At 31.5% G+C, this 25650-nt stretch overlaps 3 protein-coding genes across 8 annotated transcripts in view; 2 read left to right on the forward strand and 1 right to left on the reverse strand.

Moving 5' to 3' along the window:
* LOC143197544 (uncharacterized) overlaps window positions 1-25650 on the forward strand; it is a 276265-nt gene that overhangs the window by 210688 nt on the left and 39927 nt on the right. The window contains exons 3-4 of the mRNA XM_076406091.1: window positions 22225-22321; window positions 22381-22541. Of these exons, the coding sequence (XP_076262206.1) occupies window positions 22225-22321; window positions 22381-22541 (258 nt within the window). The remainder of the gene's footprint in view (window positions 1-22224; window positions 22322-22380; window positions 22542-25650) is intronic.
* LOC143197599 (uncharacterized) overlaps window positions 1-25650 on the reverse strand; it is a 198455-nt gene that overhangs the window by 89407 nt on the left and 83398 nt on the right. The window contains exon 4 of one of the 6 annotated variants that reach the window (XM_076406193.1): window positions 8804-8961. The exons of the other annotated variants lie outside the window; for them this stretch is intronic. The gene's annotated coding sequence lies outside the window, so the exon portion shown is untranslated. The remainder of the gene's footprint in view (window positions 1-8803; window positions 8962-25650) is intronic. 6 annotated transcript variants of the gene reach the window in all.
* On the forward strand, window positions 1526-2964 carry LOC143197646 (uncharacterized). Its single transcript, XM_076406242.1, has 2 exons — window positions 1526-1875; window positions 1960-2964. Exons 1-2 carry the CDS (start codon window positions 1599-1601, stop codon window positions 2823-2825), a joined length of 1143 nt encoding a protein of 380 aa, XP_076262357.1. The 5' UTR covers window positions 1526-1598; the 3' UTR covers window positions 2826-2964.

A 25650-nucleotide genomic window follows, 5' to 3' on the forward strand; every position in this document is an offset into this window, starting at 1 on the left:
TTAGAATTATTGCTGGAAAAACCCTAAAAATAGCCCTTTTCTTTTTCCCATACAAATGATTTGTAACTAAAACGTAGTCAATTTGAGCTTTATTGCTATGGTATAAAGTTCATATTAAATTACAAGCACTCACTGTTGTCTAAGCAATGTAGGTGTGTTCCTAACGTCAAAGATCATATCTATCAAAACAATGTGCGTGTGTGCGTTGGAGCACAGAATACATAGTTGGAGGAGTTTAATGTCGCGTTCCGAAACTCGCGTTTCTTTTGTATTAGTTTCGGCACGCGAGATAAAATGCATCAGTTTCCACGTCATTACATCAGTCAAACAAAAATCGCGTTACCAACAGTGTTTTATTATTTTTAATATCCAAATTTTAAATAAATAAAACAATTCGTACGGCTTAAAAGGATTTGAGTTCAAGTCATATCAAATTTTAAAAAAAAGTTGTCTGTTACAGATGACTTTTGACAGATGACAGATGAATTGTCAACTGATACACGAAACAAATTCGTATATCGTGTTTTGTGCAGAGTGTTTAGTTAGTTAGTGTTTGTTTAGTTCGTGATTAGTGAAAAAATAATTTATATTTGATATGCCTCCTATAAGACGAAGCAATTTAGGTAGAAGAACCAGAAATGCTATAAACCAAGCTAATTACCGATCTAATCGTACTGCACAAGAACGTGACGACGGAAATGAACGTGAAAGAATTCGGATATCACAAACGCGTGAAGCGCGAGCGCGACATTCAACTAATAATCGCGCAAGTTTGAATCGAGCTGCTTTCAGTTACGATGTGTCAATTGACTACAGTAACTACCAATGTGTTGTTATTGGTTCTATGAACTTGGTTTGCTCACACTGTAAGGCATTAAAATACAAAAACGAAGCCAATGGATTGTGTTGCGCAAATGGTAAAGTGAAATTGATACCATTGGATCCACCACCAGAACCATTGTACTCATTGGTTTCAGGAATAGGAACAGATTCTATACACTTTTTGACACATATCCAACAATATAACAATTGCTTTCAAATGACTTCATTTGGGGCAACAAATGCAGTTCGGGAAAATTTTATGCCAACTTTCAAGGTATGTATTATAGCAGTTACTCATAATTATTTTAGCGAACAAAATTTTCTGTCACCAAAGTTAAGATGTGTTACTAATCTTCAATTTCTTAATCATTACGAAATATATCACTTAGTCATCATATTATATGGTGATTCAGTTTCAGTGACACTTTTATTATATTTTATATTTGATAGATATTAGTTAAAACTAAATATATACTTTTTAAGATCAAATATTATTTAAGTTTGATCACTGACAATCCATTAATTTATACCACACCATAATATTTTTTTATTTACAGATACAAGGGCAAATATATCACAGAGCAGGTTCACTGTTACCAGTGTCAGATAGCGACAACAAATTCCTGCAAATTTATTTTATGGGCAATTCACCACAAGAAATTGATCTGCGTTGTGCACATAACAATTTAGTAAAGAGGTCTATTGTAGAACAATTACAAACTTTATTTCATCAACACAATCAATTGATTATATTGTTTAAAACTGCCCTGGATCTGATGCCATCCGATAATCACAAAATTGTAATCAGAGCTGATAAAACACCTGCAGGTCAACATACAAGACGTTTTAATGCACCAACTATTGATGAAGTTGCTATCGTTGTAGTTGGAGAAAATTTGGAATCCCATGATATTGTTTTACATCATCGGAATGATCAATTACAACGTATAAAGGAAACACACCGCTCATATGATGCACTGCAATATCCCATTATATTTTGGCAAGGTGAAGATGGCTACGATTTATCAATAAAAATGATAAATCCCATTACAGGTAACTAAAATATTAGTTTAGCTATGGCGATAATATCTCAGTCACTATATTATGTATTTGAATGTCATCAAAATCTGTTTACAGGTTCTGAAACCAACAAAAAAGTCAGTTCAATGAACTATTATTCATACCGCCTAATGATTCGGGAAAATGCAGATAATCACATATTGAAATGTCGGCGATTATATCACAAATATGTTGATGACATGTATGTTAAAATTGAAACGGAGAGATTAACATTCATCAGGTTGAATCAAACCAAACTCCGATCTGAAGAGTATATTCACCTTCGAGATGCGATTAATACTGATGGAAATGCACAGAATGTCGGTCGGATGACTATTCTTCCAGCAACATACATCGGAAGCCCTCGGCATATGCACGAATATGCTCAAGATGCCATGTCGTATGTTCGTCATTATGGTACAGCAGATTTGTTCATCACATTTACATTCAATCCGCAATGGATAGAAATTAAGCAGGAGTTATTACCTGGGAAATCATCCATTGATCGTCATGATATTACAGCCAGAGTCTTTAGACAAAAGTTGAAATCTTTAATGAATTTCATCGTAAAACATAATGTGTTTGGTGAGACACGCTGCTGGATGTATTCTGTGGAGTGGCAGAAACGAGGATTGCCACATGCACAAATTTTGATTTGGTTGGTTGAAAAGATAAGGCCAAATGAAGTTGATGCAGTGATATCAGCTGAAATCCCTAATGTACAAGTAGATCCTGGATTGCATGAGGTAGTTATCAAAAACATGATACATGGTCCCTGTGGAACTCTTAATCAAAATTCACCGTGTATGATGGATGGTAAATGTTCAAAACGATATCCACGGACATTAATATCGGAAACAATTACTGGTAATGACGGTTATCCATTGTATCGTCGCAGATCGACAGCAGACAATGGAAAATCAACAATTGTCAAATTAAATTAACAAGATATTGAAATAGATATTCGTTGGATTGTTCCATATTCACCCATTTTATCAAAGACATTCAAAGCACACATCAACGTTGAATCTTGCCATTCAGTGAAATCGATTAAATACATTTGCAAATATGTAACCAAAGGGAGTGATATGGCTGTGATTGGAATTGGTGCAGAGAATTCTAATGATGAAGTTACCCAATACCAAATGGGCCGCTATGTCAGTAGTAATGAAGCAGTTTGGCGAATATTTTCTTTTCCTATTCAAGACACCCTTCTGTTGTTCACTTAGCTGTGCATTTAGAAAATGGACAAAGAGTGTATTTTACAGCACAGAACGCAGTACAAAGAGCTGCTCAGCCACCATCTACTACATTAACCAGATTTTTTTGAGACATGCCAAAACGATGATTTCGCACAAACATTGCTATATTCTGAAATGCCAAAATATTATACCTGGAATCAATCCTCAAGGAGATTTATACGACGGAAACAAGGAAAACCAGTTCCAGGATATACAGATGTATATTCCACCGATGCGATTGGCCGGATTTATTCAGTACATCCAAGCAATGATGAATGTTTTTATTTACGACTGCTATTAGTCAATGTACGTGGCCCAACATCATTCCAACAGTTACGAACTGTTGACGGTGAATTGTGTGGATCCTACAGAGAAGCCTGTCAACGTTTGCAATTGCCTGAAAATGGCGCTCATTGGGATCAAACTCTCAATGATGCTGTAATATCATCACACGCTTATCAAATACGAACATTGTTTTCTATAATCATATCTACATGCTTCCCATCAAACCCAATTGATTTGTGGATGAAGTACAAAGATTATATGGGTGATTATATTTTGTATCAAATACGGAATAGAATGGGAAATCCAAATATACAAATCAGTGAAGAAATTTACAATGAAGCATTGATTTCAATTGAGGACATGTGCTTGATAATGTCAAACAAACTATTAATTCAATTAGGCCTGACCGCGCCCAATCGTCCAATGCATGACGCTTTTAACCAAGAGTTGCATCGAGAAAGACTGTATGATCTCAACGCTTTGAAAGAATTAATTCAAACAAATCTTCCACTGTTAAATGAACAAAAGAAGTATGTATTTGAAACTCTTATGAAAGTAACAAATGATGAAACTGGAGGGATTTACTTCTTAGATGCACCTGGTGGTACAGGAAAAACTTTTTTGATTTCATTAATATTAGCAACAATTCGCTCACAAAATAAAATTGCACTTGCACTCGCTTCGTCGGGAATCGCAGCAACTTTGCTTGAAGGTGGTCGAACAGCCCATTCAGCACTAAAATTGCCATTAAATATGCAAAGCAATGAAACTCCAACCTGCAACGTTTCGAAGAACTCTGCAATGGCAAAGGTTTTGCAGCAATGTAAATTGATTGTTTGGGACGAATGCACGATGGCACATAAAAAATCTTTGGAGGCTTTAGACAGAACCTTAAAAGATCTACGTAGCAATAATAACCGATTTGGTGGTGCAATGATTTTATTAGCAGGAGATTTTCGTCAAACATTGCCAGTGATTCCACGATCAACGCCAGCTGATGAACTCAATGCATGTCTAAAGTCCTCCAATTTGTGGAAACATGTCAAAGTACTTCATTTAAGCAAGAATATGCGTGTCGAGTTGCAAAATGACCAATCTGGAAACATATTCTCTAAACAACTCATTGACATTGGTAATGGCAAATTTCCTATAGACATGTTGACTGGCTGCATTAACTTTCCTCAAAGTTTTTGTCAGTTAACTCGATCAAAAGATGAACTTATTCAGAAGGTGTTTCCAGATGTTTCTCAAAATTACAGAAACCATGATTGGTTGAGCGAACGAGCTATACTGGCTGCCAAAAACATAGATGTAAATAAATTAAATTTCAAAATTCAAGAACAAATTACAGGCGAATTGAGGATATATAAATCAGTTGATTCGGCTACTAATCAAGATGATGTAGTCAACTATCCACCGGAATTTTTAAACTCGCTGGATTTGCCAGGATTGCCACCTCACAATCTTCAATTAAAGGTTGGATCGGTGGTTATAATGTTGCGAAACATCAACCAACCGCGTCTTTGCAACGGTACACGGTTAGCGATAAAAAAATTACTAAACAATGTGATAGAAGCAACTATACTCAAAGGAAAGTATAAAGGAGAAGATGTTCTCATACCGCGCATCCCAATGATTCCGACTGATGTGCCATTTGAGTTTAAACGACTACAGTTTCCAGTGCGGCTTGCTTTTGCTATGACTATAAACAAGTCCCAGGGGCAATCGTTAAGTGTTTGTGGTATTAATCTAGAAAACCCATGTTTCTCACATGGTCAATTGTATGTTGCCTGTTCCCGTGTTGGAAAACCCTCAGATTTGTTTATCTATGCGCCAGGTAATCAAACAAAAAACATCGTATACCACAAAGCACTACAATGATAATAATAATAATAATTATGATTCACATGATTAACAATAAAGCGATTACTTACTTTTCAATCCTTATATATGTTTTATTTAATTATTTTTTATTCACAACGCCCTATCACCAGGGTGATGGTTCTGTTCAGGAGAATTTTTTAAAATACGTAGGCACAAAAACTGCCACATTACAAATCTTTTTGACAGGACGAAGTCTGTCGGGTCAGCTAGTTATTATATAAAAATATATGTAATAAACTTCCGATTGATGGCTATAAAAACATTCTAAAAAATATTTAGTAAAAAGAGAAAAATGAAAATTATGAGGCATTAGTTTAAGAATAAATACATCAAATTATCTATTATAACCTAATATATCAATAGCCATTGAAATATAAAGATCGTAAGGAGCTATCTTGATGAAGCCAAGAACAGTTAGAACATAATCTAACAAATGGAAACAGAAATGTTTTAGATCCTAGTTCTATAACAACTTGCAGTAATATGCATCTTTCATGAACTGCTAAAAAACAGATTTGAAATGGGAAACAACTGTTGGTCATATGCATTATGTTCAGATTATTATGAAGTTCAATGCTATAATATACCACTACATATTAGGAGAAAAAATCAAGATTCAGTAGATAACACCAAAGTCTAAACGAATTAACCAAGCTATAAATAAATTGTGCCAATTAAGTATAACGTAATTAAAAGCAATCACAACGTCATTAAGTATGGAAAACATTCACAAGAATAATCGCTGGAATGATCAAAACTTTATCCATTAGTACTTAATTGAAAAGAAAAATACAATTTTTCAAGGGATTGAAATTATACAAAAAGGCCCCTGTCTACCTAATAGCGATAGGAAGATATTAAATTCCGTCCAAAGAGTTTTACCAATATAACCCTTTATTTTATCGTTATAAATATATTCAGATGTAAAAAGGCTGTTACATTATCAATTAAATTTAGAAATAGATAATTAATGGAAATATATTTAATGTGTGTTATATATAATCTTAACTTACTTCTGTGTAAAATAATATATTGAGAGTTTCGTTTTTGCCAACTAAGGTTTATCTCATCTAGGTCGCTGGACTGGACCTTTGCGTGACTGGAATAATCTTTCTTGTTGAATTTTGCACCCTTGTCTTTTGAACAATCATAAACATAAATTTACAACCATATCCCAACGACTCGAACCTGCGACTATAGCAACACTAGGATGGTCGTCCTATCGCCTTCACCACTGCGCCAACTAAGCCGAAAATTAGATTATTTAGTATAATACGTCATTGTCATATTTCAACTCCATTAGCTACAAATTAATGGGTTATTTAGATTGTACCCAACAATAATATATATCTATTATGTTAAAATTCAAAAATGTGTTTAAATTTCTCAAAACAAATCAACATTTTTTACAGTACGTTATATATTTGCCCTTAAAATAGACATTCATAAAATATTTATGGAATTCAATCAAATATCAACCAGTGCAACAGCCCGTTAAGGTTACAAACAAATAAAAAATCGATAGGGGCTTGTACCATTGAGGCTATAAACCAATTTAAACTAAATTCCTATATTTTTATATCGAACCCAACCGTTTATATCATGGTGCGTTGCTTTAATAAACATAATTTTACATATCTACAGAATTGGTTTAACACAATAATTAATATGACTTTTTAGGATAAATTGTTATATCGCATCAGAGGCATCTTTTATTACATCATTAATTATCAATGATAACATCGATGATATGGGTCTCCTCTATTCTCAATATGAGTATACCAACGAACACTTAATAGTTATATACCAACAGAAAATATCATGTACATCTTCTTTAACATCACCTTGAATCATCTATACATTTGTAATTCTCACTCATTATAGCCAACAACTGTGCCAATTCCGAAAAAGGTTTGGATTATCAAAATTATATTTAGAATAAGCGCTTCAACAAGTAATTTAGAACAAACATGCTATATCTGTGCATCTATATGCATCATCTCTATGTGTGGTACTAATTATTAATTTACCGTAAAGATAGAACTATTATTAGATTCCTAGCTAGATACATTCTTAAATATAGAGAAGCATAAGTTCTGAAAGTAGATATGTAAGATTTCAATCAAACAAATTACTGTTAAATAAGCTAATTGTTAGTTTCGGCATTCGTCTGCACAAAATAATAGTTTTTCATATATTAAAATTGAGTAATTCGGCATATACAGCTAATCATGTAATTGTCAAAAATACTTTCGGCATTCAGTGCTTTTGTTGCTTAATATGAAGAAATCTGCTACCAGACCCCATCAAAGACGTTTAGAAACTTATGATGATACTGCTCCATCATATCCCAATTATCAGTTTTGGTTTCAATGATTTAAAAGTGATGATGATGAAAATTTAAATTTTCTGATGATCTGAGAGTGAAATACGACCTGGCGGACCACAAATGTTTAAAAGCAATAATTTGCTAGATTTATGGGAAGAAAAGCCACCACAAAATCTCAAAGAATCTCCAGCAGCTTAATATTTGATTAATTAACATTTTCCAGATCTTTGCATGTGATAAAAGAGGTCCAAAAGGGTAGAAAATGGCCATCAGTCGAGATAAAACATGGGGTGAAAAGTCTGGGGCCTAACACATAAATTGTGCTAGTTTTATTGCATTCGCCACTTTTTCAATTAGTTCTAACTTTCAAAAGAAATCTGTTAAAATTTTATAATATTCTACTAATAAGTTTGTGAGTTATTGTGCTAAGGGTGACACTACTTTTATTTAGTTGTTATTTTCAAAACAATGGATCAAAAACAATTTCGTCTTTTAATTTTATACTGCTTCTTGATGGAAAAAAATACCGTCCTAGCGAAGCAATGGCTTGAAAAGATAAAAAGACTCTGATTCATCAAAAACAACAATAAAACGTTAATTTGGTGTTCAAACGTGGTCGTAGAGACACCAATGTTGCAGAACGCAGTGGACGTCGAAATGAGGTGGTAACATCAGAAAACAACCAATTTTGTGTCGATATGTGACAATGTATGAAACATGGATCCATCAGTTGACAGAACTATTGTGAGGTAAAAGATAAATCGTTTTATAAAGTGGTATTAAAATGTTGCCAGAGCGTTGCTGGAATTATTGTATGGCTCTTGATGGAGACGTTGATGAATAAAGGCAATTCTGAAGAAAAAAAAACGCGTTTTTTTGTTATCACCGGTGTTTTTCAGGTATTGGGTTAATTTAACTACCACTTTAAACAGTCACAAAACCGTGGTTTCAATGCTTGCTAGCAAAATAAAACGAGTTTTGTGTCGCGTGTTGTGATTGGATGAAATATGCGTCTGCTACGATAATTTCTAGCGAAACTAGCCATGGATTAGTTCAGGGAGCCACTGACATCAACATACAGGCAAAACATTGAGCAAAAAGTATTGTTGCACATATCAAGGATCAGCAAGGTATAGTTAATTTTGTAGAGCGGCTAAAACCGAGTGAAAGCGTTAATACATACAAGTCAAAAATTATAAATAACATTGTAAGAGTTCTGAAGGATGCACTGTTGCAGCTGGAATGACAAGTTCTCCCCCACTTAGCGTAGTCACCAGATATAGTATGTTGCCACTTGTTCAGATAGATGCAGCATGGTTTGGTTGACAGAGTTTAGATATGCTGAAAAAGTTCAACGATATATCTCAATAAATGCCTCTTTAAAGAGAAAAAAATAGTTCATAATACATGGAACCACCTAACATATATTCACTTTTTAATATACAGCCGAATATTAGATTATATAACCAATAATTTATAACTTCAATTTTTTTAATAGAAATAACGTCTAGTATCATGGTTATAGTTGTTATACTCGTTTTAAACGTCACGCAATGGTAGAAATATTAATTATTTCATATCGCAGATATCAAAGTAAAGTTCATCTAAATATTTTAATTGGAATTGATAATAAAATATTGGTCCACAATGTTAATTAAATATCTACTAATATATAGCCTCTGTAGAACTATGTAATAACTGTTGTTAACAAGTTTATTTTATGATAAGGCTGAATTGAATTTTCTTTTACTAATTTAATTTAAATACTAACTTAATAAATCATTCTAAATAGAATCTACAAAAGTCGATACGCTAAAGAAATTCATCATTATTCACTTTAAAACACACTCTCACCGAATTAAAATCTTGAAAAGAAGCTCCTATTATAACAGCAATTAAAAAATATTAATGAACCATGGGCAAAAAGGATATCGAGAAAGCTATTCTATTTCCAGAATTTTTGATTTCCGTAATCCAATCAATATTCAACATTTTCCAGATCTTCATGTGATAAGATAAATCCAAAATTGTGGAAAATGGCCATCACACGAGATAAAACATGGGATGAAGTCCGGAGCCTAACACATAAATTGTGCTAGTTTTATTGCATTCACCACTTTTTCAATTAGTTCTAATGTTCAAAAGAAATCTGTTAAAATTTCGTAATATTCTACTCATAAGTTTGTGAGTTATTGTGCTAAGGGTGACACTACTTTTGTTATTTTCAAAACAATGGATCAAAAACAATTTAGGCTTTTAATTTTATGCTGCATCTTAATGGAAAAAATATCGTCCAAGTTCTCCCCCACTTAGCGTAGTTACCAGATATAGTATGTTGCCACTTGTTCAGATAGATGCAGCATGGCTTGGTTGACAGAGTTTAGATATGCTGAAAAAGTTCAACGATATATCTCAATAAATGCCTCTTTAAAGAGAAAAAAATAGTTCAAAATACATGGAACCACCTAACAGATATTCACTTTTTAATATAGAGCCGAATAATTTTAACTTATAAATGAAAAATTATAGGACTTTTTCACGACGAAATAAAATATATGACTGTAATTAGATCATATAACCAATAATTTATAACTTCAATTTTTTTTAATAGAAATAACGTCTAGTATCATGGTTATAGTTGTTATACTCGTTTTAAACGTCACGCAATGGTAGAAACATTAATTATTTCATATCGCAGATATCAAAGTAAAGTTCATCTAAATATTTTAATTGGAATTGATAATAAAATATTAATCCACAATGTTAATTAAATATCTACCAATAAATAGCCTCTGTAGAACTATGTAATAACTGTTGTTAACAAGTTTATTTTATGATAAGGCTGAATTGAATTTTCTTTTACTAATTTAAATTAAATACTAACTTAATAAATGATTCTAAATAGAATTTACAAAATGTCGATACGCTAAAGAAATTCATCATTATTCACTTTAAAACACACTCTCACCAAATTAAAATCTTGAAAAAAAGCTCCCATTATAACAGAAAAACATATTAATGAACCATGGGCAAAAAGCGATATCGAGAAAGTTATTCTATTTCCAGAATTTTCGATTTCCGTATTGCAATCAATAAAAAACGAAGTGGACTACGTAATAGAGCAGAGATTATCTGTCTTTATAGTTAAAAAGGAAATATACATTAATTTTGTACATTTTTAGTAAATTTAAATACTTTAAAAATATACATTTAATTACTAAGTTTTTCATATCTTTTACTTTTTGTACTGTCTTATTCAATATAATGTACATCGTAGTTTCATAGAAATTTTCTGGCGATATTTGAATCCGTTGGAAAAACTTTCCAAGAATCAAGTAATTTTCAAGTATTCTCATAAAACTGGAAGTGATGCTTAATCAAATCTCAAAGAAAAACACCTATTAGGTATTGCATTATATTCGATATGTCTGATGAAGGAGTTTGCAACATTGCATCTTTTCTGTAATGGTAGTTTTATTTAAATAATATTAGCTAATACCACAATGCAATCACATGATCATGATGAATGATTTTGATTAATTCAAATTAATTAAATTAATCAGGAAGTCAAGTGAAATTTACAAAATGTAGACTGATAATTCAAATCTCTAGAGCTACACTCTAGCAAACCAATCACAATATTAGATGGATGACTTTAAAGATTATTGTCTCTTGCTTCTTATAATCTTACGCCATATCTCGGATAGTAAATGCCACTGTGTAAAAAATCTGCCAGTTTCGAAGAGATAAAGTCATCAACGAATTTACATCTATCGTTCAACGCTCGTAGTTCGGTGGAAACAAGTCTGATTAACATGACACGTCTAGAAATATTTCTATTCCAATCTAGCGATGGAAAAGTTTCTTAGAGAATCGATTCTTGATTCCGATTTTATTTTTAAAATTTTCGATTCTAAGGATCAATTAATCGAGCGCAAGTATCGATTTTTTCGATTTTAATCGATTCTAAATTAATAATTCAAATTTATTAAATAAAGCAGGTTTATAAAGAGGTTGTAATTCTTTAGAAAACATTTTAAAGCCTTTTTTCAAGAGTGCACAGAGGAAGGTTATCAACAGCAATTGTAAATAATAACGGATAAATGTGAACATGTAAAAAAATCTATAGATCGATTAGACTTTACCTGAGAATGAAATTGCATTGCTTATACAGCGACCAATAGACCCCTGAAAAATTGGTATCTCAGATTCAGAACTTCAAAATAAATTTGATGAAGTACTAGTTGATTAGAAAATTCTGATAAGTGAGGCTGTAAATAAATGATAGTAGACCAAATAACTTGTACAACATTTATTTATCTTATATTAAATTATATAATAAAATTACTGACATCAAAATATAAATAAAGAAAACGCCAACGAAACAAGTAGGTATAGATTTAAAGGTTATAAATATAAATATATATATTTACTTGTTTAGGTTATGAAACTATTATTATTTCATTGTCACTGTCTTTCTCCACTCATTGTTCTGGTGATTTGGATTAGGAGCAGTTAATTCAATTCAATTTTATGTGCTTTCTTATTTAATTAAACTGATGATGAAACACATTGATGACACTGAATATTAGCTCCGTTACTTCTTTAAAATAAATCCACACCGCGCTAGGCGCCATTTTAATAATATATTGATAAGAAATAATATTTAATATAAATAAATATCAAACAATAAATAAATTTATATTTGTATGACTTTTTATCGAAAGGTTTGTTGTGATTGTATGCAGAACTTGAAACTAGTAATCTAACCGTAAGATCAAATGTCCAGAATCGATTCTTGATCGACTTCGGAAATTAAAGGTCGATTCACAAAAATCGATTATTTTACAAAAAAAAAGGATTTTCGAGTATAATCGGAATCGAGTTTACAATCTCTATTCCAAACCTATGAGGCTTTTTTGATTTTGTTTCTAAGTTTTCGCTCAGTTTGTTTAGTTGTTTATCTACCTATAATTTTGTACATCTATGATTCTTGAAAAAATATACCTTTCATCATCCGTCAAGATTTTCCGCAGAAGATCATATTTCAGTAATTTTCGGGAAATAATCAACGGGATCTAAAATATCAATCATGGCATGTATTCATACGTTGACCTAGACAGTGTTCGGTCATCACACAAACCATCATCCAAGTTTTTCAGTTTTTCCATTTGGTGCATAGAAAAAGATGGCAAGTTCCATATCTCGTAGATGGCGTGTTATGTAATTTATTATAACAAATAATTAAATTTTAGGAAAACACATTTCTATAATAATATACCTATAATTGTGTGTATTCCTTTTTGTTTTGTAAAAAAAAATAATTATAATAACAATACCTGAGAAGGTAATTATCAAAATCAGCAATTTAAAAGTTATAGAGCTCCTTAAAAAAAGCTATTTTAATTCCTTCTAAAATATTGTGCTATTGCGACAATAGCAAAGCGCTTGCGAATATTCAAAGAGCTTATAACCGTTTTTAACAAGTGCGGCTGTGATTTCCTGTCCACATTATTAAAAGTTAAGGCATATGGAATATTATCTGGTTTAGGTCTGCTACATAATCGTTTGATTATATTTTTGCTTTGTCTTCGTACGATACTATTGCTATTCAACAAAGGTTTGCATTCCTTCTAAAACATCTGGATAAACGATTTTTCTAATATATTAACTTTGTCAATTTCCCGAAATCTCTTTTACTTTTTGCTTTACTTTTTGAATTAAATAACACCAGTTACGTATGTATAACACCCTCATAATCTACTCAATTTTCACATCTCAAAATAATCCCATCTCACTCTTAATCTTCTTAGCAAGATAATATTGAACCTAATTTTGAAAATGAAAAACCAAAGACATCCATTATTTTACACTCTCCATCGAACAAGCTGCAACTTGTTCTATCTAGCTTACGTTCCTGCAGTTTTAATAGAGCCTTAAATTGTTCCATATATTCAAATTTCACTAGCTATACAATGCGCGGTCACTAAGATAGAAATATCATATATACTAAACCGATCTACTAAAATATTTGTACTAATATTTTAAAATCATAATTGGAACTCATATAGAATACGGTGCCGGTAAAATACAATTTACATTAAACATGAAATATCTTACATTTACATGAAAGACGAATGTAACAGGTCAATTGAAAAGTCCACGGCCTGACACATAGATGGTGCTACTAGAATTAAATTCATAAGTTTTTTAGTTAGCCCTAAACCTCAAAAGATGCGTGTATAAATTTGAAAGCTGTTGGATCATTAGTTTGTTATTTATAGCATTTTGAGTAAAGCAACCTTTGTTATTGTGAAAAAAATGGATAACAAGGAATTTCGCGTGTTAATAAAATATTGCTTTTTGAGTGGAAAAAATGTAGTTGAAGCAAAAACTTGGGTTGATGCCGATGGCCCTAAAGATATCAACTGAACGTGTACATCATATCAGTCCCGAATATTTGGGTATGAGAAAGCTCTATGCAAAATGGGTGCTGCGCGAGCTCATTTTTGACCACAAACAACGACGAGTTGATGATTCGGAGCAGCGTTTTAAAATGATCAAGCGTGATAAACCCGAGTTTTTGCGTCGATATGTGACAATGGATGGGACTTTCATCATATCACTTCGAAGTCCAATCGACAGTCATCCGAGTGGACTGCACGCGATGAACCAGCTCCGAAGCGTGGGAAAACACAGTCTGCTGGCAAGGTTATGGCGTCTGAATTTTAGGATGCGCATGGAATAATTTTCATTCACTAGCTTGAAAAAGGAATGACCATCAACAGCGACTATTACATAGCGTTATTGGACCGTCTGAAGAACAAAATCGCCGAAAAAACGGCCGCATTTAAAAATAAGAAAGAACCTGCTGCTTCTCCAAGACAATGCACCGTGTCACAAGCCAGTGAAAATGATGGCAAACATTCATGAATTGGGTTTCGAATTGCTTCCTCATCCACCATATTCTCTAGCTCTAGCCCCTAGCGACTATTTTCTGTTCTCAGATCTCAAAAGAATGCTCTCTGAAAAGAAATTTTCGACAAATGAAAAGGTGATCGCCGAAAGTGGGGCCTATTTTGAAGCAAAGGACAAATCCTACTACAAAAATGGTATCGAAAAGTTGGAGGATTGCTATAATCAGTGTATCACCCTTGAATGGAATTATGTTGAATATAAAACTAATTTTGCCAAAAAAAATATGTTTTACTATGGTAGGCCAACTTTTCAATTGACCTATTATACTTTAAAATATTTTAGAAGTTGTTATAAATGTTAATATTGATTCTAACTATATAGTCAGTTATTCCAAGAAGTCTTCAGATTTTAACTCAAAATATTTAATTTTAAAGAATAATATGTAATAGTTAAGTCACACAGCCAATAAAAATAAAGCCTAATGACATAATTGCTGCATTAGTAATGATATAGCATACAATAAATCGTTTAATATATATCCTTTTTAATTCTGTTTTTATAATTAATAAAAAACAGACAAAAATACAGTTTATAACATGTTTTGCTTTTTGTAGTACTTCCGTATCCGTAATTTATAATAAAAACACCCATTTACTATATTGAAAAAAATACCATTTCCCGCTAACAAAGTGTAAACACATCATAAATGTTGTGTTCCTTCATCGCGTATATGTACTTGACTAAAGCAAACATATTTCCATCAAATAGAATACAGGCTTTTTACTCTGAATTTGTTTTACATAAAAAGAACAGTTTATTTGAACTTGAACTAAGCAATTGAAAAAAGTCTCTCATAAATAATGAGAATTATGAAACAAGAATTAATGTATATGATTATAAAGAAAAATAACGGGTTCGAAACTGGAATAAACAAAACGCAATAGCTTCCAAGATAAACTTGAAGATTCGTTTAGTGAAAATGTCTTCCATTTTTTATTCAACGTAATATACTAAAGATAAAAAGTCGCCAAACCTTATAACTTGTTCAAAGTCATCATTATTATATATAAAATATGATGTTGCGTTAAATTACACAGATATTCGTTTTAAAAAGGTCTCTATATTTCATGACATAAAACAGGCAAGACAAAATCTAGATAAAAATGAGTTGCAACCTTGATAACTTACTCCGTAATATTAATTACAGGATTAATTTTATTAAAGCGAATTAAGTATATCTCTTATATATATATGCGTTCCTCAAATCATTAGAATTGTATGAAAAATAAAAATAGATCTACCGTTACCGAGCAATAAAAATAATAAGTTGTCTTATTGGAATTGTATTATACATTATTATATTATTTATTATTATATTATTTATTATTATGTTATATATTATTATATTAAATATTATTATAATATATTATTATATTATTTATTATTATGTTATATATTATTATATTAAATATTATTATAATATATTATTATATTATTTATTAATATAATATATATTATTATATTATATATTATTATATTATCTGTTATTATTTTATATATCATTATACACTCAAGTTTTCCCAAAATTTAAAGTTTTTCAGTACATTTTGTTTTGCACAAGGAGCAAATAACAACAAAATTAAGCAGATGTAGTACACGTATATGTAACTGTAGTACACGTAGATCACGTTTTCTAATAATTTTTGACTTAAAAAAGGCATTTATTGATAAAAACTGATAGTAAACATTTTCAGAACAGTACCGAAATTCCCCATCGAGAACGATTATTACTTTTAAACCGTTGAAACCAAAACCGACAATTAGGATATAACGAAGCCGCATCACCATGAAATATATAGAACATATATAGGTATAGGGCTATTGCGGTTTGAAAATGGAGATTTTAATTCATTAAAAAAGTCAAACAAAAGTTTTCCTTAAATTAGGGTTGATCAAAAAAATTAGTTATTTTTTTACCATTTCCGATTTTTTTAATTGTAAAAATTCAGGTTTTGTTACAGTTTTACTTTGATATAATGTAGACAATTTATTAATATTGTTTTGTAAACTACTATTTGAAAAATGTTTACATTTGGTTGGGAAAAAAGGTTATTTCGGGTTTTCCTCATAAATCATATTAAAAGTCTAAGTTTGATAATTTTTTTACTTTTTAGTAAGTTCCTTATTTATTTTTTGACGTCGGTTTATTTTTTTTTGTAAAACTATTTTATTTCTTGTCTTTTTAATGTTAGCTATTTACTCAATAAATTACGCAGTTATTTTATATTAGGTATTACAATGGATAGCCCAAGTAAAACTACACAATCCTATATGATGAAAAATAAGAACAAAGAAACAATGACTGAAAATAAGGAATGTTTCAGGCCCTCATGTCCACTACCTGGTTTAGATGATTTAACAAATATTCCAACCAAACCACAAAAAATACCGCTGCCCTGTTGGGAATCCAACCCTGGCCCTCCGCCTGTGAGGTTAACGTTCAATCCATTACACCATAGCATCAGTTGTAAAAATATTATACGTGCCTTTGAAATTTGAGGTTTTCCCTCGATTTACCCCCCTTCCCCCCAATCAGATCCTAACTTGGTTCCAATGGGACTACCTCGGAAGTTCACTATTTTGAATAAAAAGGAATTTTAAAAATCGTGCATAATTGACGGAGACATCGGCGAACATACATCAAAAAATATATATACAGCCAAACATAGAACCTCCTACTTTTTTGAAGTCGGCTGAAAATAACCAGCTCGTTGTATCGACAACTTCAGTGTGAAATTAATGGATATTAGTGGCTAGTAGGGGCTAGTAAGTATCAGTGTGAAATATTGTCGTAAGGTTGACAACTTCAAGATATTATCAGTCAAATATAATAATGTATAATAATGAACCAAATAATGATATATAAGTTAATTAGTAACAAAATACCATAGTATTTTTAAAACATCATTATTTAATAATTATTTCTGTATGTTAACCCAACAAATATCATGCAATTTTAATTCGGTTTACTGAAAGGAAAAAATACTTTACGTTCCTTTCCGTTCTAAAATGTGAATCTCGTAGCCCAATAAAAAATCTAATTTAAAACGCGATCGAATTTGATTTCAACCAATTTAATTTCGATCATTTTCTTTCGGCTCCAATAAAGTCAATATTTAATGAAGCCTTAGACCTTTGACCACTTAGACCCCAACTATACGTATCGATAAGAAAAAGTTTGCTTCACTACGATGTCCACCAACTTTTTTTCGTTACGGCCACTATCCTAATTAAAAGTTTGCCGTACAGTTATTACCAAGATTCGAAGGCATTATGCTATTTTTCAAAGGCTAAAATATTAATACATTCCTTTTATAAATTATTAGTGATAATAGATTATAGGCGTCCTTTGACAACTCCTTAGAATCAGAGGCTTCAATATAATTCGAAGAAGATCTAACCTTGGCAATACTGTAAGGTGTCAGACCCTATCTGAGATTTTCTTTGGAAACTTACTGATATAGTTTCTTTAACCGATTTCGAAAAAGGAGGAGGTTCTATGTTCGGCTGTATATATTTTTAAAGGTATGTTCGCCGAAAACTCCGTCTGTTATGGCCCGATTTTCAAAACTCTTTTTTATATGAAAAAGTGCACTTCCGAGGTGGTCCCATTGGAACTAAGTTAAGATATGATGAAGGGAAGAGGGAGAAACCGATGAAAAACCTGAAATTTCAAAGGCATTTACAATTTTTTCACATGCTTTTTATCTAAAATAATCAGATATTTTTGTATAACATTATTGCTGAACTGATGTGACGAAAAATCAAAAGTAGTTCAGTGAAAAAGCCATTCAGTTTGCATTTTAAGTACTAATCATATCGTATGAGAAATCGTAGAAACATGGCAGGCAACTATGGTGTAATAGTTAGAACATTAAGATCAAACGCGGAGGTCGCAGGTTCGATTCACAACAGGAAAATTACTTTCTTTCTAGTTTGGTTGGAATATTTCTTAAATCACCTTGACGAGGTAGTGGGCCCCAGAGTCTAAAACATTCATTATTTTCAATCACCGTTTCTATATTCCTATTTTTCCTCATACGGGTTGTACGTTTATTTGAGCTATCCATTGTAGTACTTAAAAAAGTAACTAGTAATTTATTGAGTAAATATCTAACACTAAAAAGAGAAAAATAAAATATTTTTACAAAACATTGAATAAACAATTGAACCGAATTCAAAAAATGAATAAACAGGTAAATGGTAAAACTAAAAATTAAAATATAATAAAACAGACTTTTGATACAAAAAAACGTGTTATAATAAAATATGTACCTAATAATTGTACTTGTAATAACTAAAAAAAATCAATCACCCCAAGCAATACAAAAATAATAATATAATTTTATGTCATAAACACAAAGTTAAATTTGGAACAAAACAAATCTACTTTAATATAACTGTTTGAGCACGGTACTGACTTCAAACTGATTTTTATTTCATATACCACCCAGCTGCAGTTCCGCTTTTATTTTTACCAAAATATAAGTTTTTAACAATTCTACAAATTAACTAGGTAACATTTTACTTCATTTAAAATTAGACCCTCCATGTCATATCTTATTAAAAGTCTAAAAATTTGATCAAAATATATTTTATAAACTATTCAAATAAAGAGCCAAATCTGATGTTACTAAAAATATGTCATAATAAATAAAATAACAAACAAAAAAACATTAAGTAAACGACAGTCGTTTATTTAAATTAGTAAATTATATTATAATGAGGATAGGAGCAAACTGGATAATGGAATAATTGAAATTAACTTTAATATAAACGAGGAGGCTTTTGAATTAGATTTATCTCATACACATCACTCTGGACGAAGATTATTACAATATTTTATGACACTATTTTAAACTAGTTAAGTTGTAATAGTATTTTGATGGGACCTGGAGAGAAACACAATTTTCTCAAGGAAATTACACCGGCAGCCCATTATTGTAAACCCACTTCAATTTACACTTCCAACTTTATAGTTTATTGACGTGTAATTGCCGAAAGCAATGTAAATTACGGTGATATTGTTTCGTATTGCAGTTTCAATGGATATTTCTTCGTCGATGTTATTTGTTTTAATTAAATCTTAAATTCAGGATGTTCAAACAAATTGTGCGACGCTACATAATGTGTTGTAGCGTTAGATGGATATATGTATACAGTGATAATTATAAAAAACTGATAAACAACCTAACCTAATCATTAAATTCGTTGGATTCAGTGTATTTAGATGCCAATCATGCAACTCACAAAATTGCATTTAGACATTAATTGTTATTGCTGTTTGATTTTTCGAAATCTACTGTCGAAGTTCATCTACCCTCAGAAACTTATGGTGCACCTGCTTCATCATATAAAAAATGGCTGACTTTTAATTATGTAAAAGAACTGATGTCACTAAAAAAAGGCTACTAGGATGACCAAAATGCTTGCAAATGTATTAGACGAAACCCCAGCTCAAACTATAGCAGAACTTAAACAAACTTTATTAGACAGCCGGTTCCATTGGCGCAGTATTCAAGGCGACAGGTCGGTCCTCCTACTGTTGCGATAGTCGCGGGTTCGAATCCTGCTGGGATATGGATGTATTTTATGTTTGTGATTGTAAATACAAATGTCTAAAGGCAACAGTGAAAAATCCGAAAAGCAATAACCATCCCAGTCGCACCAGCAACCAGGCTGGTTAAGACCGGATGTCATCTGGAATCTCATCACCTCTAAGTTGGTTACTGGCCAGTCGGTAGGCTTAGAGCCCATGTTAAACAATAGGTCGAGTCCAGATAAACCTTCGTTGGGGAAAAGGAAACTTTAAAATATTTTTAAAAAAATCAGTTTAACAGCTCATGAATCAACTATTTCCGGACATTTATATCCGATGGAAAAGATCAAAATGTCTACCATGCAAATTGACTGAATATACTATTTCAACATCTCGGTTGTATTACTAGACTGGTAAGAAAAAAATAGGTTTCTGTAGCATAATGTGACTGGTGATGAAAAGGGGATCTATTATAACAATATGTACGGTAAAAGTCATAGGTTAATCCAGGAGAGCCATTCAGATCGATACTGAAGAGAAATTGTCATGGTCTTGCTATGTATATAGTAGTATTAGCAAAATTCAATGAATTACGAACGGCTAAAACCGAATGAAATTATTATTTCAGTCTACCGATGTTAATTAAACAAATTGAGTGACATATTTCTGCAGAAAAGATCAGCACTACTGAGAAACAGATGCAAAGTATCATTCTGCATGAAAACACTCAGCCACACGCCGGAAGAGTTGTAAAAAATACACTGTTGTAGCTAGAATAAGATATTTTACCATTCCCGGCGTACCCACAAAACAAAGTACGTTTTTATTAAGATTAGTTCAGAACCATGCAGCATGGCTTGGTTGGCACACAAACTTGGTTTCCAAATGCTTAAGAAATGCTAAAACTAATCCATAATTGGATAGATGCTAAATCAACATCAACCTAAGATAAAAAAAAGTTATAAAAGATGGTGGAAATATTTTGATTAAAATTAATTATACCAATTTTTCTCAATAAATTCCTTTTTAACGTTAAAAATGAGCAAAATACATACGAGCACCTGATATGTAATTTTATACTAAATAGTAATATATCTGCCACATCTTAAATATTTCATAAATTTAAATTGTGAATCTCAAATAGTTTTCGTGATACCCAGGACAGTATACAAGACTTGCCTTTTATATTTTCTAATTCTAATTCTAATAAAATCTTCATTAATACCAAGACATAGCCTAGGAGTTAATATGCATTAGCAATACTTTGTATAAACAGCATTACTTACTAATGCTTCAAAACATGACTTGGACGAACATATCGTATTTTCAGAGTACTAGATAAACACAATATCAAAGATTTCAAACCACACAGGAAATAAAAGTGATTAGTTAAAAGTAACCGATGTGTAGAAATGTGTGCAACCCCTAAGAGTGGGCTAAAATGTTTATACGAGAAAATAACAGTGTAATTAGTAGACAGATCAAAGAACATCAGCAACTTTATACGGTACCTTATTATCTAAAATCCTAGATCATAATAAAATGTATAATTACGTCAATATTTTAATCCGAATAAGCGATTAAACTACCATAAAATCATAAACCAACATAAAAGCAAAAAAATATGTTTTAGTCCTTTGTAATTTTGTTTTCTTAGATGTGCTAAAAATCAATAACGCTGCAACGGTCCATAAATATGCCATGGACTTAAAAAATACAAATAATCGTATCTGTATTAACATTAATAACAAAACAGCGGTGAAAAAATATATATAGATGTAATTTAAAACAAAATCAAAATAGAAAGAGTCTATGACCCACGTATATAACCGCACCAATTATTTAAAGATAACAAGACATTCAAAATTCAAAAATATTATCAATATCCTATAATTACACTACAGACTTATTAAGCATCTATTATTAAAGGGAACTTTCGGTAGCTTGAACTCTTATTCAACCACGAGTTTATTTACTTATGTTTTATTTAAATCCGTAAATATTAAAACTAGTTTATCACATAGTTACTTTATTATATAGTTTAAAATATGTATAGCTATTTCTTATTCATCTTCTCTCTCTTACAGGTTAACACTGCTAATAATATTCTTCTGTTACATCTTGGTGTCTTGAATATTCCATTTGGTATATTATTCCTGCTTTTCTGCATACCAGGAATAAAAGGTAAGCACTTTATATCCATGCGTATACATATATCTCATGACCGTGTTGTTTATTGCTAGAAACTCAATGGATAATAACAGGACTACCCTGTACAGCCACAGGATTCCTGTTCACCCTAGTCCATCCTTTAATTTTGTGGACAATTTGTGGCCTCAACTGCGATCGATACTATGCAATAGCAACACCACTACATTATTCAAACATCATCAGCACACAGAAAGTAAGTAGACCCCCAGATATAAATATATACAACTTGAATTAACATTACAAATATCTTTTAGTATTTACTATTACAAAAACATTATTTTTCTCTATGCATATGTTAGGTATTGAAACTAATTTGCAGTGTTTTAAAATAGATACATTCTCAACTCCCTTCTGCAATCAATACTATATAAAATATATCGAATTTTGTGCTGAATAAAATATTTTTACAGAGTGCATATTGTTTTAAAATAAAAAAGAACTAACAAAAGTCTATGACCATGATGAGAGCAGACAAAATCCCCAAAAAAAGCGAATTTTTCCAATTCAAAAAGGAGAAGGTTGGAGAGGACTAATTTATTATGATTTATTTTTAAACGGTCGTTTCATGAATTGCTTTATAAAGATGAAGTACTCTAAAACCGCGGATCTGTCCAATAGATGGAGAAAAGTAGTGACTAACAATTAATTAAAATTTTCTTGGACTAAAAATTATTAGTATAGTTATATGTACTTCCTTAATGAAATAAAGGATAAAAATAAGCTTTTACCGCTGTAATTTAAAGTTTATGCTATTAGGCGTAATATTAGTGTATTGAAATGACGGATTCTCTAACTTATTTGTGCATCATGCTATACATTTCCCATTCACATTCGTTGACAATTTCTATATTGACTGCGTCAATGTTGTCAATGTCTAACAGATGGAATTTTTTCAATTTCAATAACAAGCATATTACAGATTACTAGTTAGATACTTGGTATTGTAATCAATTGAGTATGTGTTCGTCATGGTCACATATATAAAAAAAATGGTCACATATATTTATCAAACCGTTGGTTCTGGCAATTGAATAGCGTTATTTTATTTTGTAAATTCCATATATCAAACACAAAATTGCAATAAACGATTGTATTTTTTTCTAATTGATATAAACACCTGGGATATATTCAATATTTATTTACTAATTCGTTTAGAGTTGCTGTTAAAATAGCTTCAGTTCTTCGTGAAATTCTGCGAAAAAATCTGAATATCTGAATAGTTTACAACGAAACGTTTTACCATTATTGTACCAAATAACCCGCCAATTCCTTCGACGATGTTGGAGTTTGCTATAAAATTCCCCTTAACGGTTCAATTATGTCTAGCAATTATGAAGATGTTTGATGATACTCTGATGCTTTTCAAACTAAAACTGAACAATTTTGGCTGTATGTATGGATGTTTTATCTTATTAGAATATGGCAGTGTTTGGTAACAATATATTAGTCATAGTAAGAGGTATCAAGATATTAATTATCAGTAATCCGTCCAGTGAATTACTAGAGTAATGATGAATGAGAGAAATCGCTGAACGCCATGATATTACCACCACGTAGGCTTATTTTGGGGTTCCCCGTAAACAATGATTCGTCGGCCCATGCCACATACTTTCAATCGCAGGCCTTTCATAAATGTTAGCTAAGTGGAGCTATACCCATATGTTATCGTAATAGTATTACTGAAGTAAATGTTTAGTTATCATTTAAGTTCGAGTTTTGCCCAGTATTCCTCTTCGCCGAAGATATTTTACCGTTGTTTTGTGTATATTGTTATTACCGTGGATACTGTCGCTCGTGACACATTAAATAATTCAGATGTTTTCGTCACAAACACTCCCGCTAAATAAGCATCAATAATTTGACCTGTTTCGAAGTCTAATGTATAACACATTTTACCGATCGCTTGTATCCATCGCAGAAAAAGACAAGAAGAAACAAGACCTGGCAAGTAAAGTAAGCAATACATACGCATTGCATTAAGTAAAAAGAAGCAGTGTTGCCAATAAGCAACAATATGTACCATATTACATTTCTTGTAGTTGACGAAATTTGAAATTGTTTTTAATAACACTATTATGACAGTACACTATTATAACACTTTTATGATAAATCGTAATTTGGTTTTACGTACATGTATAAGTATATTCTGCTCTTACAATATTAATATAAGCTAAAGTATTATATTAAAAAATTAAATGTATAATAGTGAAGTTAAGTTTAAGTAAGTTAGTAAGTTTAAGCTTATTAATTCAGAAAAACCTGAACAGCTTGATAACTGTATACAATTATTATTTATAGCTAATAGACAGGCTATAACTAATAGATAATATGGTATTTTTCTTATTATAATTGGGATAATAAGTAGCCTAGTGGGACTACTTTATATAGAAACGCAAATATAAATTATCCCCAGAGAGCTATTGACTAAACCTGCTAAAACTAAATATAGCCATCATTGATAAGGCTAATTCAACATTTTCAATCTATAATTGTTAGAGTAAATGCCGGCAATAAAGTAATTGTAAGATGAGCAAATTGTTACCGCGTAACTATTGTCAATTGTTGGAGTCATATTTATTCGGAAGAAAATTCGCACGATCGGAGTATCGCACGAAATGGCGTTCTCGACATTTAAAAATATCTCGGCTGGAGTTCCACAAGGTAGCGTCTTAGGACCTCTCCTGTATCTGCTTTACACTGCTGACATTCCAACAACAAAAGAAACACTTCTTGGAACCTTTGCTGACGACACAGTTATTATGGCAAAAGATATATCTCTGCCTAGGGCACTAGAAAAAGTGCAAGTGGCAGTTAACAAAATCTACAAATGGACAAAAGATTGGAAAATTCAACTTAATAGCTCCAAATCTGTCCACGTTAATTTTGCATTAAGGCGAAATAATAAAAACTTAATTATATCATTCAATGGATGCCCGATTCCTCAAGCAGAAGAATCCATCTTGACGGTAGATTAAATTGGAAGCATCACGTTGGACAAAAAGCAAAACACATTAGAACCAAAATAAAACAACTATACTGGTTAGTCGGAGGATACTCTCAACTTGATCTAAAATCAAAGAGGTTGATCTATAATACAATTATAAAGCCAATTTGGACCTATGGGGTGCAAATATGGGGTTGCACTAAAAATTCAAATCAGTTAGTCATACAGCGCTGTCAAAACAAGGTTCTTCGATTGATTACCAATGCCTATCGCTATGTAACCAATGAAGAACTGCACGATGACCTGGAAATCAAATGGATTTGCGAATTTGTGCAGGATTTCGCCTTGAAACACGAAA

This window comes from Rhynchophorus ferrugineus, unplaced genomic scaffold (assembly GCF_030347505.1).
Source record: "Rhynchophorus ferrugineus isolate W39M unplaced genomic scaffold, kcgeb_rfMv2 rfM1, whole genome shotgun sequence".
NCBI classification, from domain to species: Eukaryota; Metazoa; Arthropoda; class Insecta; order Coleoptera; family Curculionidae; genus Rhynchophorus; species Rhynchophorus ferrugineus.